We start from the raw sequence: 16,992 nt of genomic DNA, 5'->3' as shown, positions 1-16,992 counted from the left end.
ACATACTTTTATATATCCTGTCTGAAATCTCTAATTGGTGTAACACTAATTTGGTTCCTCTTAATAAAGATAAAACATTAGTTGTATCCTATGCAAGGAAATTTTTTTCCTATAAGGTATGGCCATAAGCTTGATGATATAATAATAGAAGGGTCATTCCATGACAAATATACAAATTAAATTGTTTTTTTTTTATGCATGATTTTTTACTCCCCCGAAACTTAGTTAGTGTTCACAACTACCTTTCCTAAGAAAAACCCCAAATATTTACATTTTTATTATTAATACTTTCTGAAATATAGGTAATTTTCTTTTAAAAGTATGACAGTGTAAAACCATCATTTTGGGGTATTTTTTGATAGGCCATAACTTTTGTATGTTAAAAGCTATATACCTCGTACACATATCATCGGAAAGCTCATTGAATGTACTTTTTTTTTTTTTTTTTTGGCTTATTGACATAGGATATTTTTTGCACTCTTCACTGCTTTCTAAATTTATGAAATTAACCAAAAAATCTTTGATTTTCAGTAATTTAAATAATTAAAAAATTAATGTAGAAATTTGAGGAACAACTTTAATTTTTTTCCTGTGATAATCCCTATAGCCACTTTGTGTGCCAGCAAAAACATCATGATACTCACAGTCCTACACTAAAATAAATCCTGAAAATCAAAAATTTTGGAAAAATGGGATTTTCAGGGCAAAAAAACCTTATGTGGGACCAAATTGAAAAATCTAAACTAATATAATTTATAAAGCTCCTGAGGTACTATTTTAAGGAAAAAATAGTTTGTTTCCCTAAAATTCACTGTGCGTCACAGCCACAGATGCGTGGTTAGTTTATTGTCTTTCTCATTGTGCCACTACTAATTGTTACTAATAAAAATCTGCATGTTTTAATGTGAATATTTAAAACTAGTCATTATTATTGCTCCTAACGATTTTAAAAACATTTATGTAAACCAATGTATTATCATCATATACAAACTTTCATGTTCTTATAACAAAATTATTTTTGCCAAATTATTTAATTAAAATATTTGCATTTATTAAAAAAAATAGTTTTAAAAATAATTTTTGATTGGTTGTATAATATAACACCCGCGGTTTTTAAATATGGTGGGAAAAACCAAGTACCACCTGTAAATTTATAATTTTAAGTTAAGGTTCTTTGTATTGTAAGTATAACTTAATTCTTTATAATTTTAAAAGATTTGCATTTGTTTGAAGTTTTTGTGTTAACGTCACTTAAACTTTGTCTTCGGTGTTTGAACCGGACAAGTACATTACTCTACATCCCGAGGAAATAACACCAATAAGTGTTTCCGACATGTTATTGTTCATTAGCACCAAGCAGTAGCAAATTTTTCCTAGGCCCTTTATAATCATGGAGGTCTCGTCGTCACAAATATTTCTGTGAGAAACTCTGCTAATTGATAAACATACTTTATCTCCCATGTTTTTGTTGCAACCCTTCCTTTCAACATACAAAATAAAATATTTGTTTCCTATCGTCTATACATTTACCAGATAAGCAAGTTTAGCCTAATTAATAACTTTCCAAACACATTTGGAAGTAATACTTCTTCAATAATTCATGCCCGACACATACACAAACATTCATATGTACATTCATACACATAAACAAACATATATACCCCTATGTGTACAAAATTCCACTCTTCAACATATTTGAATGAAGGCTTACTTGTAACCTATACACATGTTTTTAAATATTAACGTACTACCGATATATAAATATACTATAAATATTAACGTACACTCATATCATATATGAATACAAACATGAGTTCATGAGAACGTTTTACTTTCAGATGACTATTAAATTAATGATGATGAATATCATGATGAAGAAGATGATGATGATGATGATGATGATGATGATGATGATTACCTTACCTGAATTGTGAGCTTGGTAACATCAGTTAAGGGCGTGGTTGGAGACCGCAAAAACACCTAAGGTTTTCTTGATAAGGTGATCCTGCGATTGCCTTAGGTGACACGTGAATGAAAGGATATAACACCAAATCTCAATCGAAAACATTTTCAACTCAGCCAGTAAGCAAGCTCGGATGTTCTAACCACAGACCAAACGACTGGACAAACAAACATACACATACGTACTCACGCCTACATTACACACACAATATATGCAGGAGAACATATTTTTAAACAAATATAAACATTAAAATATACCTACACACACACACACACACAGAGAGAGAGAGAGACAGAAACAGAGAGACACAGACAGAGACAGAGAGACACAGACAGAGACAGAGAGACACAGACAGAGACAGAGACACAGACACACAGAGAGACAGAGAGACAGATGTATATATATATATATATATATATTTATTCATTAAGCTGTTGTAAAATTGTACTAAAATGTAAGCAAAAATTTATTTCACCCATACTGTAAATAAAATACACTTTCTGAAATTCTTCCCGGAATTGATGGCCAGATTCTGCCGAACTAATTGATGAATCTGGCTGGATTTCTTCCAAACCATCTGCATTTTCACGCAACAATTGCTGAGCAGCTTGGTATTGTTTTATTGCTTATGACATGTTCTTTTCATTTTTAAATAGCGTTTGCCATTCCTTAATTTCTGGGGAGCCATTGTTGCAAGAAAAATCAGTGAATGTAAAACAGTACAATTAATTTCCCAAGACTTACAAAGCCTGTATCTAAAACCAGCACTTGTTTGTATTAAACTAGCGACCCACGTATTGGCATTTGTACACTACACGAACGCGACACTCAGGTAGGCGAAGCCAGCCCTGGGCGGAGGGCAGCTGAGGTCCGGCAACCCTACGGCTGGCAGCCAGGCTGTTTACCTGCTCACTCGGGGGGCGGGGTAGGGTGGTGGGGTTGGAAAGCTAAGCTCAGCCAGACTTCATGGTGCCAAGTGAGTAGCAGGTTGCATCTGATATATTTTGGAATTCCAGGTGCCAAGAAAACATGCATTCACCTCCTGATTTGGATCTGCATTACTATTAAGAATATCACACTTTTTATTGTTTTTTATAAAAGTATATGGTTGTATGTAATTCAAGTTTATATTGATTTTTACTTTAAGTGAATTTTTGCAGTTTTTATATTAAACTGAAATTAGCTGATTTTATGACCGTGCACAAATACTACTGGTCAATTTTTAAAATTTTTAATTTATGTCATTAAATAGTTCATGTATATGACTTGCACTATATCAATTTTAGCAAATTTCAAGTATTTTTTGATATCCGTATTGCAAGAAATGCTACAAAACTAAACTTTGAGTTCGTGTAGCTCACAAAGTACCAGTTTTAGAGACAATTCTTCACCTATGGAAATTCGTTTATATGTAAACATTATTTAAACACTAAAATCAGGAATAAAATTATTTGTGTCATACAGCCTTAAATGCAGTGTAACAAAACTAACATGAAATACAACCATTAAAAATTCCTTACACTGCAATACGGTCATTATTTAAACAAATTTCATTATTACAACACTTACATTGACTAAAGTTCTCCAAAAAAAAATTTTAAAAAACCCACATGTTAAACATAAACAATGAATATCAGCGATTGTGTGAGTACATAGGTATTGTAATGTAAGTTGTAAACTGTTATTTGTTCACAAATCAGTAGGAATTAAGAAACCTTCCTTGCAGGGTAATTCAGGAACGTCTCTAGTATATAACAAAAAAACATATATGCCTATTAATCGCAGGTAAATAATGAATGGCAACATAAAAGTAAAAACACAGGTATTGTAATGTAAGATATAAAATTTTAATTTTTTCACAAACTAGTAGGAATTACGAAACCTTCCCTTGTGAATAAATTTAAGGATGTGTGTAGTGTGTGACAACCATGTTTTACAAATTTTTTTTCTTTCCGTTCTAAAAAGCTGCAACGTCCGATGATTACCGAAAAGTAGAAGAGCACCAAGAGAAAAAATCCCAATATTGACAAGTTTAAAACTATGGCTAGAATATTATTTGTGAAAAGAAGAAATAACATAAAAGAAACTATAAAAGGAAGAGGGGATTACTGAAAGAAATAGGAAGAAAATGGAAACGGTTAAGCTAGCTACAACTCAGGGTCATAGGTCATCCCAACATGACACATCATCACTCATCAGATGAGTGGAATGAAGATGGTGTTCTTGATGTTCAAGAGCCAAGTAAAGATAACTTTTAACCAGGATCCTTAGCCCTTGTTACATTTCAGGGAAGAAAACGAACAGCCACTAAATACAGATATGCATCATACAAAACATAAAGGGAACTGAACTGCTTAAAATGACTTTTTTTTTTAGTACTAATCTAAAATCACCTGTAAGTTTCATTAATTTAAATGGAAATAAGCACTGTAAGATACTCCTAGATTTTTTTTGGTAACTTATCACATTGTTTTTTTTTTCTTCTCATCCAAAATCCCGTATGTTGCTTTAATTGAAATGTGAAGAATTACTGTAAGATGTGTAAAGATTTTTGTACTAAGATATCATAAGTTCTTAAAATGCCTTGTTTACTCATCTAAAACCACCTTATTTTTCTATAAATACTGTTTAGGTATTGCCGTCGTCCGGGGTCTCGGGCTCGAGTCCCGGTGCGGATCCTAGCGGGAATGGCAGTTGTCGGTGTAGTATTTCCGGGTGGGCGCCAGACTAGCTCTGTTTCTAGTCGATAGGTGGGTCGTGGGGTCGGTTGCCCTGCGTGGCCCACTAGGACCGTCGGCGGTTTTGCGTGGGTTATGAGGAATTCTCTACTTGGTGGTGGTTGGGAGTCGTATGGTTAATTAATCAGAAGCTGAAGTGATGCAACAAATGACGTGCGACTGGGTTTGGTGTAATACCGTTGATTACACGCCACGTCGTACAGAGGGTGACGTCACACAATACAGAAGTTACACAATTACACAAAGTTAGTTTGAAAGTTACGTAATAAGACGTGGCACAAGTTCACAAAAAATGTTACGCGAAGGTGCGTTGCACAAGTTTCATGAATGTTACGCGGTGGCGCGTCGCACAAGTTTACAAAATATTACGTATTAGCGTGGCACTAGGCGGTTCTGAGCCTGGTTACTCAAAAGAGGGGTGAGGGCGATTGGAGGCGGCCAATCCCGTATATCAATGTCTCGAGGCGGTGTTCGCGTCCACTGTAGTGGAGCGCGGACCGCAGCTAAATTCGTCCAAGTTCCCTTACGGGGTGGTGTCAGCGCCGGAGCGACTGGTTTTAGTTAAAGTTCTGTTCTTCGGGAGGCGGCCCGTGCCGTATGCTGAAACTACCCCGCAGACCAAGTGTGGTGCAGGGGGTTTTAAAAGTTATGCAGCCGGATTAAGTCCTGGACCGAAAATTGGACCGGGTACGCACGGAGAGATAAGTAAAAAGAGGTTTCGAGGAAGTGACTATAATTAGCAGAAGTGAGTTCAATGCAGACAATGGATGATGTCTCTCCGTGGGACGTGCGTCTGCCCCGGTCCACGAGTCGCGCTGTACTGGCGTGATGTCATGGCGCCCGGCCGAGACTCGGTGGCCCTCGCGCCAGGGTTGACCTCATTACGTTAGTTTCTAATGTGACACGTTAATAAGAGATTTTAAGGGCGCTAAATTCCTACATTAATTATTAAGGCTAAATTAACATCACTTGTCCCTTCTACAAATTGGAGTTAGTATGTTTACGAATTATGTCCTCTAAATTATACGTCACACCAGCGACTGTTCGTCTCTTGCCGGACTGCTCTGGTGGGGGTTAGTAACGAACACAAGGGGTTAATAATTATGTCACATGGTTAATTAACTAATCTAGGCAGAAGGCCGCCAGGGGGACACTCACACACGTATCGACGTATTTACTCACGTGAGTGCCCGGGCACTCCTACGTCGCACTTTCGTTAATCAACTTTTAATTTATACATAATATTGTTTAATATTCTGTGTTTGTTTTTACAACGTGGTCTGCTGTAATGTCGGTCTGTTTATTAGGGGGCCGGGTTCTACCTTGGTTGCTGGTGGCTCGCCTGACTCGGGTGGGCCATGGCTAGGGGCGCGTTCCGTTGGCGGGGTTGAATACTGGCGGTTGCAGGTCGGGCTTTAGGGTGGCCTTCGGTCGGACGACGTCAGTATTAAAAAAAGGCCCCTCCCGGGAGAAGGGCTAAAGATGATCCTACAATGATTTTAATGATATTGTACAAATTATTATTCATTTGTTTGAATAAGTGATTGTTATCTAGTGTATTCTGAAGTCATTGCAATCTTACAAATATATATATTTTAGGAACATAAGAGAATCATATTGTTAAGAGTTTGGGAATACAGTGAACTCTCGATATCTCGGACTAAAAGGGGTGAGAGGTGGTCCGAGTTTGTCCGAGATACCGAAGGGAAATAAAGGGAGAGAATACAGCCATATGTTTTAACAAACGGGACAGACTGTACTGTTAGTACACATGGCACCCGGGAAGTGGCAACACAGCAAGTTATATCAGGGCTACGGTTGACTGTGGTATTACATTGCATCTTAAATACAAAATCTTAAGGGACGTGGTGATAAGATAAGCCTGTGCTATATGCTGAATAATGAATCCAGTTTTTGCCTACTGCGGAGACTCGTGTTGTTTACGGAATGGTCTAGGGGAGGAGATGAAAGAGAGAGACGGAGAGATGCAAGGTCAGCTGTCTGTTTCTTAACGTCTCTTAGGCCGGGTTTATAGAAAACGCAAGAACGCAGGACACGACAACCGCAAGAAATTCACTGTCGTTTATAAAAAACGCAAGGACGCCGGCCATCGCCAACGTCAAAAAATAAAATTTCAGGAATAAGTCATGATTATTTTTAAAATCTTTGTTGTACTTATCGTACAGGCAGGGAAAATTTTGGATAAGCTGAATAAGAAATTAATCAGCTTCCTCCATTGCGCTGTATTCACTAGAAGAATGCCAGACCAAAACATAAATAAAGAAACACAAGCGTAACGATTACAATCGCAGAGCCTTCTACATGCATTACATGACAGTTTCAGTTTCCACATACTAAAGCAACCAGTATAGAAGGCCGAAACGCAAGGAGAAAACGCAAGAAGTAGAAAGTTCAACAACTTCTGCGTTGCGTTCTTGCGTGTCTTGCGTTTTTTATAAACGTGCTGGTAGAAGAGTTAAGGTTGAACTTTTACCGTAGTTGCGTTTCTTGCGTTTCTGCGTTCTTGCGTTTTCTATAAACCCGGCCTTACGGAATGGAGGGGGCAGATGGAAACCGTGGGAGATAATGATACAAAATATTTACCGATAACAAATACGTACCGATAAAGGTTTTTATGAGTGTATGTAATATAAATTTATAACTGTGAAAATAAACATTAATTATCACTGTAACATGTTCTGATTTTACATCGTTTAGTCAGAGTCAGTAAAACACACTTTCGCTGCTGTCACTGTAAGAGCATGAAGCGGAGAGTAAATCAGCTGGCCTAGCTTCTGCAGATTCTGTTGACTTCGAAGGCTTGAAAAAGCTGTCAATTTTCTTCTGGACGGTCTTGTGTTGCTGCTTACTGATTACTAATTCCTGTGCTGCTCGGAAATGTCTGTAATATGACTGAAGGTCAGCATCTGAAGTTGAATCAACAATGTTGATAAGAGTATCCAGGGCTTGTCTAGCACTGGAAAGGTCCTGCTTTGATAGCGGCCCTAATTCATCCTCTTTGTCTGTGTCTTGCTGCGTGGTAGTAGGAGACAAAACATATTGAGCTATCTCTTCCTCAGTCTGAAACTGATAACCAAGATCTCCTTCATCAGCATCCAACCATTCAGTGACGTCTTCTTTTGTGACACCTGTTTCGCCTCCAGCCATTAGTGTGCGCTGATAGTCACTGGCTTCAAAACCTAGAAAATCTGGCTCTATGGCACCGTCAAAGAGCAGTTTATTCCACCCATTTGCAAGTGTAGATGTCTTAATTTCCTTCCATGCAGAAGCCCAGTTGAAAATTGCAGACCTAATGCTGTAATTTCGAATGTTCTGCAGTGTTCTCATTCCTCGAGTATCATCCTCTTTGTCCTCTGGTAATTTTTTCTTGTATATTCTCTTGCATGCTAAAATTATTCCCTGGTCCATGGGTTGGATAAGAGATGTGGTGTTAGGAGGCAATGCCAAGCATTTAATTTTTCCATCCTGGCTACACATCTTCTCCGTATCGGGATGGGATGGTGCATTGTCAACAATTAGCAAAGCCTTGACATCTTCTGGATTAATGTCTAAAACTTCCGTCTGAAACTTCTTTACTTCAGGCACAAACTGTTTATGAAACCAGTCACCTGTAATTGCCTGTGTAAACCAAGCATTTTTTGAGCTGGTATAGTGAACTGGCAGATCAGTCATATCCTTTAGCTTTCGAGGTCGGCGTGATTTTCCCACGACAACCGACGAAAGACGATGACTGCCGTCAGCATTGGCGCACAGTAGAGCAGACAGCCTCTCTTTACTCAGTTTACGCCCAGGCGCAGTGCCCTCATGTTTATAAGCTTGTGTATTTTCAGGCAACGAACGCCAAAATAGGCCCGTCTCATCCGCATTGTAAAGCTGCGCCTTTGTCGGTCCTTCATCGTCAATTATAGTGCAAAGCCGTTTTCTGAATGGCTCGACACTCGCAGTGTCTGCATTCAAAGCTTCTCCGAACATCCTTTTATTAACAATGCCGTGTCTGTATCGGAAACGCCACAACCATCCGTCACTTGCTTTGAACTGAATGTTCATGTGTTTAGCCAACTTGTCGGCAGCTGCTTGTAGCTCAACACCACGAATTGCTACACCACTGGATCTTTGCTGGACGTACCATCTGTGTACAGCTTCTTCCAAGTTTGTATCGCCTGGAAACTTTAAACGTTTTCTGCTAGCAACAGTTTCTTCAGCATCACACTTCACAGCAAACGCCTTCAACTTTTCCTTTTGTTTTTTTGTATCCGAAACAGTTTGTTTAGCAATCCCAAATTCTACGCACAAACTAGCCATAGATGCACCAGACTCTAGCCTTTCAATCAATTTTAACTTTTACGCGATACTTAAAGATACACATTTTCGTTTAGGCGCCATTATAATGTGCAAAGAATTAACTGAACATAAACAAAAAAGATACTGCTACGTGTCGATTTATTTTTTCTAACTACCCATTAGTTCACAAGTGCATCAATAACTGGCGTTGTTACCGCCGGCGTGACGGGCTCGTACTAATAACAATAGCCACCTCGGCGCACCGTGCACCGTTGCCACGTCTCCCGATCCACCCACCACGCACTGTTGCCAAGTCTCTCACACCTCGCGCCAGAAAATACCCACGTATGACGCGCACCTCACTTTCGCAGATGTCCGAGTTATCCGAAGTCCGGGATATCGAAGTCCGAGATATCGAGAGTTCACTGTACACGGGTCTGTAAGGTATAGCCCAATTAATAAACTAGAGTTTTGTTTATTTACTAATATTTACACTACTAATTAAGTTATAAGTAACAATTTCATTGTCTGTCCACAAATTAATCACACTTTTATTAAGTCCAATTTATACTCTCCCCACTGGAGCTAGGCTCGATAGTAGCGCTCTCTACCGCTCGTCTCTTACCATGCACCTGTGTTTCAATACACTGCTGTGCACTACTCTCTGTCTCTCTCATCTGTCGCACATACAAAACACTGATGTTTCGGTTCCTAATGAAACATTCTTCGCACACGAAGCCCGTCGCTTGCTATCCACTCTCATCCACTAAGGGGTGACACACCCTCTTCACTTCACTACTTTCACCAGTTTCACTTGCCGGTGTCACCAAGAGCCTCTGTCACTCCTCACCAGAGACCGGCGTCATCTTATTACATACCTGGGATGTTCCATCCTTGAAAGGTCTCAAAGCCATCTGAAGTGTCACTTTATCAGAATCCCAGACTAAACAGTCAAGTGCCAAGACTATTTGGAATGGTGTTGGTAGAGGGGAAGGGGGACAGACGGGCATTACCTGGTTCGAGTGGGGTTTCCTCAGAGATAAGCACGGTCAGTGCTATCGTAATGTTATGTAAATTTTTTACTACAGTGCTTTTTTCAATTATTGATGAGCATAAATTGTGATAGTAATATTGATGTTTTATAATGTTCAATCGCTTATAATAGTTATAATTACTTTCCTAAGCAAGTTATTGCATAGGTACAATAGACATATTTACCTTTTACTATTAATGGTAGTTTATCTTTGTTATGTACAAGTTGCCTTAATACTGCTATGGTTCTATTTTCTATTGTTAGTATGCAAGTGTTGGCATACTGTTAATAAACTTTGACAGCTTTATTTACTGTATCTGTACTTATTTTTGTGTTAGATGTGCGTGAGCACAGGAAGTAAAATCAATATTGAATGTAATTTTTTTTTTTATATTACCATGAGATTTTTATGATTGCAAACTAAAACAGCCAAATTTAATACAATTTATTGGACATACGCCATTGCAGTTTTTCACTGTTGTCATGGAAAAAATTCAAGAATGCAAATTAAGAAATAAAAATTAAAACATAAACTCACAAAAAACAAGACTAAATCAGCTGTGTCAAGCAGATAAACACAACGATGTACCTAAGCAGGTATTATGAATTCTGGGGACGCAGCAAAAATCGCACATGATTACTGGCACAAACATGTGACGAATACGATTATTGGAGTGACGATTACCAACATCAAATCAATCCCCCCCCCCCCCCCCCTCTCCCAATTAGAAAACTTCTATAATTGGTCTTTATCAAAAATTGTTTGATGGCTTGTAAAATAAAGTTTGATATAACCTACTAGGTTATGTATGCATTTTTTTCTAAATTTTCTTATAATGATGACTTCCAGTACATTAACATAATGCAATTAGATTTACTAATGCTTCAAGATTGTGTATTACTGCAGAAAAATTTCGCAGCGATCAACAATAAATATTTTTAAAATAGTGGTAAAAAAGCTAGGACATCTGGAATTTTAGTTTTATGTAATTGAGCCAATCAGTTCAAAATCAATAGTACAGAACTGGCAGAGTTGGAACAGCGTTACTGCCAGTTCCCGTTATCAAATGCGGAACTGATATCACGTAACTGGGCAATAAGAAACAGCGTAACTGCCTGTTATGAAAAATAAATTTTACAAAATATTGTTTGTATGCTGAAAAGTAAGCAAAAATATTTGTTAGAAGAATACCAATATCTATTTTCATCACAAAAAACATCATTTCATACCTTTGAAACGTCCCTAAATGGTTTAAGTAATATCAGATGCAGTGTGTCAGTAAAACACGACAGGTGCAGAGAAACAAGATTATAAGATGGCAGGATGTTGGAGTAAAAGCAGATAAATGAATAAAACTGATTCTTTACTAAAAATCTTCAAAAGGGATATTAGATACACAATTATTGCTTTACACGTGCTTACTCCAGCAAATTTATAGTTAGTCTTAAATGCTGTGGTGCACCACACTACCAGTAAATTTAGCCCCACTAAAAACATTTTGCTACAAAATTTGAACACATATTGGGAATTAGAATATGTGAAATGCTATACGTAAGTACAAAAATGTATATGTAAATAGTAAAAATAATTTAAAGTCTAAGAAGAGATAGTTTTTTACACCAAAATGCCTAACTTCCGCTAAAAAGAACAAACCGTTTTACTCAACAAGCAAGTATATGCTTTAGTAAAGTGATTTACAAAAATATCATGAAAAACTAATTCAAATAATTTCTCAATAAGTTCCACGCTTATAAAGACATGCTTAATTCCCTTGCAATTTGCTGCTAGTCTCGGAGGCAGATGTCTGCTTGAATAAAGCTCCAGCAGTAGTTTGTAAAGTATAGGTCATCAACAAATCTCTAGACTGCAGGTGCAAAATTGAGTTATTTCCAAAATCACAAAACTGACGACTACAGCCATCATAGTTCTAAATAAAGTGGGACTTGCTTAATTTCCTTAAGATTCAGAGCCTGCCAAAAAAGAATTTGATGTGATCGATTGAACATGGAACACTTGAGAAATGTGCCTGACCTATAGATTTCAATGAGAATTCAGAACATGTAAGCAGTGTTTAATCTTACTCCGCATCACACGAGAGTCAAATAGGAACAGTTTCAAGGGTCTGTGGTTTATAAGTACATCCAAAAAATTGTCTTAACCACTGAACAAGTTTTTATTTACTGGAATTTTTGTGTCATAAATGCACAAAAAGTCATTAATGGCTGGATACAAAATAGGTGGTTGCGGCCAACACAATTATAGTAATCGTCGAAAATTCTGTAATTACTGCCGTGACTGACATAGCACTGTTTCAATAAAAAAAAAAGTAAAGTTAGTTTATGATTTTGTGCCCCCAACGTGGCCCAACATTAGTGAGATGACTCCTTACTTTCAAATTTGCTGCTGCAGTCCCCTCGTGATGTCTCGTTGCCGCAGCACAAGGAAGTTGTTGTAACATGCCTGTGCAATCCTCATGGGCAGTTGTTCTCTCCCAAGTTGATGTCTGTTTCACCTATATGCCTGACGAACACTCCAGCCCGTCCAGTCGAAGTTCCAACAGCACAATGACCCGGCGCACAGTGGCGGCTGGCACAAGACATCTGTAGGGCATGAAACTGTGGCAAAAATGCTTATAAAACAAAAATTTAAAATTAAATGTAAACAACAATTATGATAAGCAACCTAAAAAAATTATTAAATAAATATCATGGGAAAACAAAAATTTAAAATTATATGTAAATAACAATTATGATAAGCAGCTTACAAAAAATTATTATATAAAAATCAAGGGAAAACAAATTTAAAATTAAATGTTAAAAATTATGATAAGCAGCTAGCTTACAAAAAATTATTAAATAAAAATCAAGGGAAAACAAAAATTTAAAATTAAATGTAAAAAAATTATTATAAGCAGCTTACAAAAAATTATTAAATAAAAATCAAGGGAACGTTGAGGCGGACCCGCCTCACCTTTACAAAATGTATTAAATGGTAGTGATTCAATTTATTTTTTACAAAATTCTATAGTAAAAATTGGGTTAATTGTTTACTTCCAAGGCAATATTGCATGAACTTGAAGCATGTAACAACCCTGTTTTTATTTTAACAGGATCCTCCATATACAGTTAAGTTAAATATCACTCATCCCTACTTCTTAGTATAATGATCACATACCTCATTAACAACTTTTATGGGCAATCCAATGATTGAATTAGAAGAGGAAGACATTCGAATAAGTGTCTTGACAACTTTCATACTTGGTCCTTGTAAGTGCGCAAAAATGAGGATTGGCTCAATGTTTTGATTGGCTCCATGCTTAGATATGTAATCACGTATGAACTCCTCGATAATTCATTTGGCCGAATCACCACTTGTTTCGCACAGTATTTGTCCCTGCTTGGGCTGCTCTGTTGGTGAAGAGTTATCTTCTTTTGTTCCACTCACCAAAACTCCCAAAGTACCCGCGTTAGAAGATAATGTAGAAATATCAGTTGACTCACTAACACATGGAACATCCTGATTCAGATTGGTTGTATTTGTAGATGTTTTTACAAAGAATTTGTCTAATTTTCATGATTTTTTAATCACATCTTTTTGTTTGTCCTCTTTTCTTTAAGCTCGTTTGTGAGACTCTGCCCCACTTAATTTTTTCTTTTCATCATCTGATATACCTTATTATATATTTTATAAAAGGCTTTGTTTTCAAGGGCACATACACGTTGCCTTTACTTTGCACTGCGCATAAACGTTTGCCTATTCATTACAATATCTGAGAACGCACTGTCACATCAATGAGGCATGTGGGGACGTGGACGGACGTCTGGCCGACCGCTCGCTGCACTCCGCACAGCTTTATCGCTCAGGGCTTACTGTCGCCGAGCAGATATCGCCTAGTAAGCCTGAAGGCAAGTCCACCCCTGCTGATAGTCTAGACCAAAATGCTTTTATAACTTATAAGATAATGTGCCAAGTACCTGCATAGCATAGGTACTTCATGCAGTAACATTTTAATAGCTGTTCACTGGTGGGACCAAACTTTATTTCAGCCAAGATTGTCCAACCTATGTTTTCTTTCTATAAAAAATTACAATTTTTTCTGGAATTTCACAATATAAATTTAGGTACATTATAAATGTTTTGCTACCTTAAATTTCTTTGATTGGCATGAAGTATTTTGTTTTAATATTATGTATTTAGTATTTTATATTTCTGTGTTTTTAGTGTAGAAATGGGAAATTGTAACATTATTTGCAATAGGCATTTTATTTAAATAGATTTGTTACTAAAATAATCTGATAAACAACAAAAAAAAATTGGTTGTCTGTAAAGTCTGTTTACGGATGATAGTTTAACGTGGCAACGTCATAACAAAACAGTGATGAAATTATTTATCCAGAAGAAAAGGAAATATCATATTCGGCCTAAGACTGAGCCGTAATAGGTTTTTGCAACCAAACCATTTAGGCATTAAAAATATTATATTCTTTGAGGAAGAAATTTTTTTTAATTTTTCTATCTTTTGTATGATAAAATCTACCTCTGCATACTTTTATGAATAAAATTGAATCAATTTTATTGACTTATCACTATTTTGTATGGATACAAAGGAGTGAAATGAAATGTACAATTTAATTAATAAATTTACTTTTATTTGCATTCATTAATTAAAATATATTTATTACTTTTGAAATGTTGCGTGCAAGGTATTTATTTTTACAAGTACAAAAAAAATTCGCAGCTGCCGAGATTCAAACTAATAACCTTTGAATTGGAAGTCATCCACGGTAACCACATGACCACGAGTCCATTTAGAGAATAATCAATTCAGTTGGTCTAAATTAACAATATTCCACGCACAATATTTGTTTGAATTTCTTTTAACTAGAATATTCTCTGTTGGACTCGAAATATTTACACGCTCGTGGGCTCATGACTATAATACGGTGTGTGATTTAGTTAATCAAATAATAACTCAAGACAAATAATTACCAATTTCAAACTAAAGCGTGAAAAGTATCATACCAGCAATAAATATTTAGTTACACAGCTAAAACAATACTCATACAACACTGTTTAAATATACTGATTTACTCTAGTAATTAAAATAATACGTACTTGTAAGAATGCCATTTCCTTGCGAATATACTCCCGTGGTGCGGTGCACAACAATAACCTCGAACCAGTACGCCGCTACGTGCTGGCCGAGTTCTCTGTACCGTCCGCAACATACCAGAGAGATGCCACGCATGTAGTGGGACATCCTTAGTGGGACATCCGTAGTGGGACAATTTTGTGCGTGCAGCCAGCGTTCATCGATTTATTAGACGTCACGTCAAAAATAAGTACATAAAAGAAAAGGAAATAGCAAACCAAACATGAGTAGGCAGTGGAATTACAGAGGGGACTAGACTATGAGTAAAAGAAACAAAGGGTGTGGTGTAGAACAAAGGAGGAAGCACTCATTTTGGGAGAGGATATGTTAGGAGAGGAAAGGGCTTTAAGGGGGGGGGGGATATTGTGAAGGGGGTGTGTCAACAAAGGTGTGGGATAGTGAAGTAGGGGGAAAGGGTAGGAATTGTAGGGTGGAAAATCATTTGAATGTTTTAAGATCAAATCATTATCAAAAAAAATTTTTCAAAATACTGTTTTAATACTATTTTCTCCTTAGAAAATAATCAAAATATGTACTATAAAGAAACAAACTTCTGAAAGAAAATAAATTTGTCTTTATTTAATAAAACAAAATACCTAGCCTTGTAGTTGACACTTTCAATTTTCATTAAATTTAATATTAGAACTTTGAATGAAATGAAATGTTTTAGGTATGACTTGAAAAGTTCTTTAGCATGGTTAATGTAATTAGTGCATTATTATTATTATTATTTTCCATTTCGTATGAGAGTATCAGTGGTCTTCATTGTTAACTACCTACTTATAACTTGAATATGTAGCCTAAATGTTTTTGTTCTCTATGGAAAGTGCTACAAAAAAACACACATAAAGAGAGAGAAATGGGCTGTTTTTAATCCTCTGATTGTTTTATGTAATCTTATGGTTTAAACTTGTGAGTGCTTAGTAATATTTCTTATAAGTTATTTATTATTATTAAGATTCATCTAGGTATTGCAAGACCTTTGCAAAAATAAATGCAATCCATTATAATGTGATAAGTGTTAGTTTGATAGCATGTTTGTGGGTGCCATTTTACTAATATATAGTAGATCTTTAATCAGGCAAAAGGAGCATATATGCGCCTTGTATATATATACACACACATGTACCTACTTCAAGTAAGCATTAGTGTAAATTTGCACCAACAGTATCTATTTTATTGTATATAATTTTCTTGAATAATATTACATATAGTATGTGAAGCAATATAAACATTGGTTGCTATAAAAGGAAAATAAAGACAATGCAACTAAATATTATTTTAATAAGGGTTAACTTGAGCTACCTAAAAGTGCAAGAGAGCAATGTTATGAATTATTTACTGCTTATGGATAAGTTGTGTGATATCACTTTCTTAACTGTTGAGTATGTATCTCCTTTCTAGATGACTTTGATACTTACTAGGTTATCATACTTTTTTTTAAGTACAATATTACTGGGTACTTTTTGAAATACTGAATCATGTTGGTACCTCATGAGGCTGTATTAGGGCTGTAGTAAAAAAGGCCTTTAATTTTGAATTCTCTTTTCAATTTTTTGAATTGTTTATACAGTAATACAGTATTTGCATATTTTTGTTAATGTTTCATGGTAGATTTTCCTAGGTAAGACAAAGGTGCTTTAAAATGAGGCAAGGTTAGTTTGAATGGAATTGAAAGCTTGCTTGCAGTTGGGCTTCGAACCAGTGGTAAGGAGTTGTCCTCTCCCCATCCCTTACCTACCTACCTACCTACCTCACCCAAACCTTTCAACTTCCTCCTAAGTTCCCTCACCACACGCCACT

General features: G+C 36.4%; 2 protein-coding genes across 19 annotated transcripts in view; one reads left to right on the top strand and one right to left on the bottom strand.

The window, feature by feature from the left end:
- Positions 1-16,992, top strand: part of LOC134541789 (transcriptional repressor CTCFL-like) — a 92,948-nt gene that overhangs the window by 18,014 nt on the left and 57,942 nt on the right. Inside the window, exon 1 of one of the 18 annotated variants that reach the window (XM_063385479.1) lies at positions 15,981-16,101. The exons of 16 other annotated variants lie outside the window; for them this stretch is intronic. The gene's annotated coding sequence lies outside the window, so the exon portion shown is untranslated. Of the gene's footprint in view, positions 1-15,980; positions 16,102-16,992 lie in introns of those variants that run through there. One more of the 18 variants, XM_063385560.1, reaches the window with a different exon arrangement.
- On the bottom strand, positions 7,426-9,024 carry LOC134533295 (tigger transposable element-derived protein 7-like). The gene has a single exon (XM_063370802.1). The coding sequence runs from the start codon at positions 9,022-9,024 to the stop codon at positions 7,426-7,428; it is 1,599 nt and encodes a 532-aa protein (XP_063226872.1).

This window comes from Bacillus rossius, chromosome 1 (genome assembly GCF_032445375.1).
Source record: "Bacillus rossius redtenbacheri isolate Brsri chromosome 1, Brsri_v3, whole genome shotgun sequence".
NCBI classification, from domain to species: Eukaryota; Metazoa; Arthropoda; class Insecta; order Phasmatodea; family Bacillidae; genus Bacillus; species Bacillus rossius.
The sequence above is the reverse complement of the archived record's forward strand: the minus strand, read 5'-3'. Positions and strand labels throughout refer to the sequence as shown.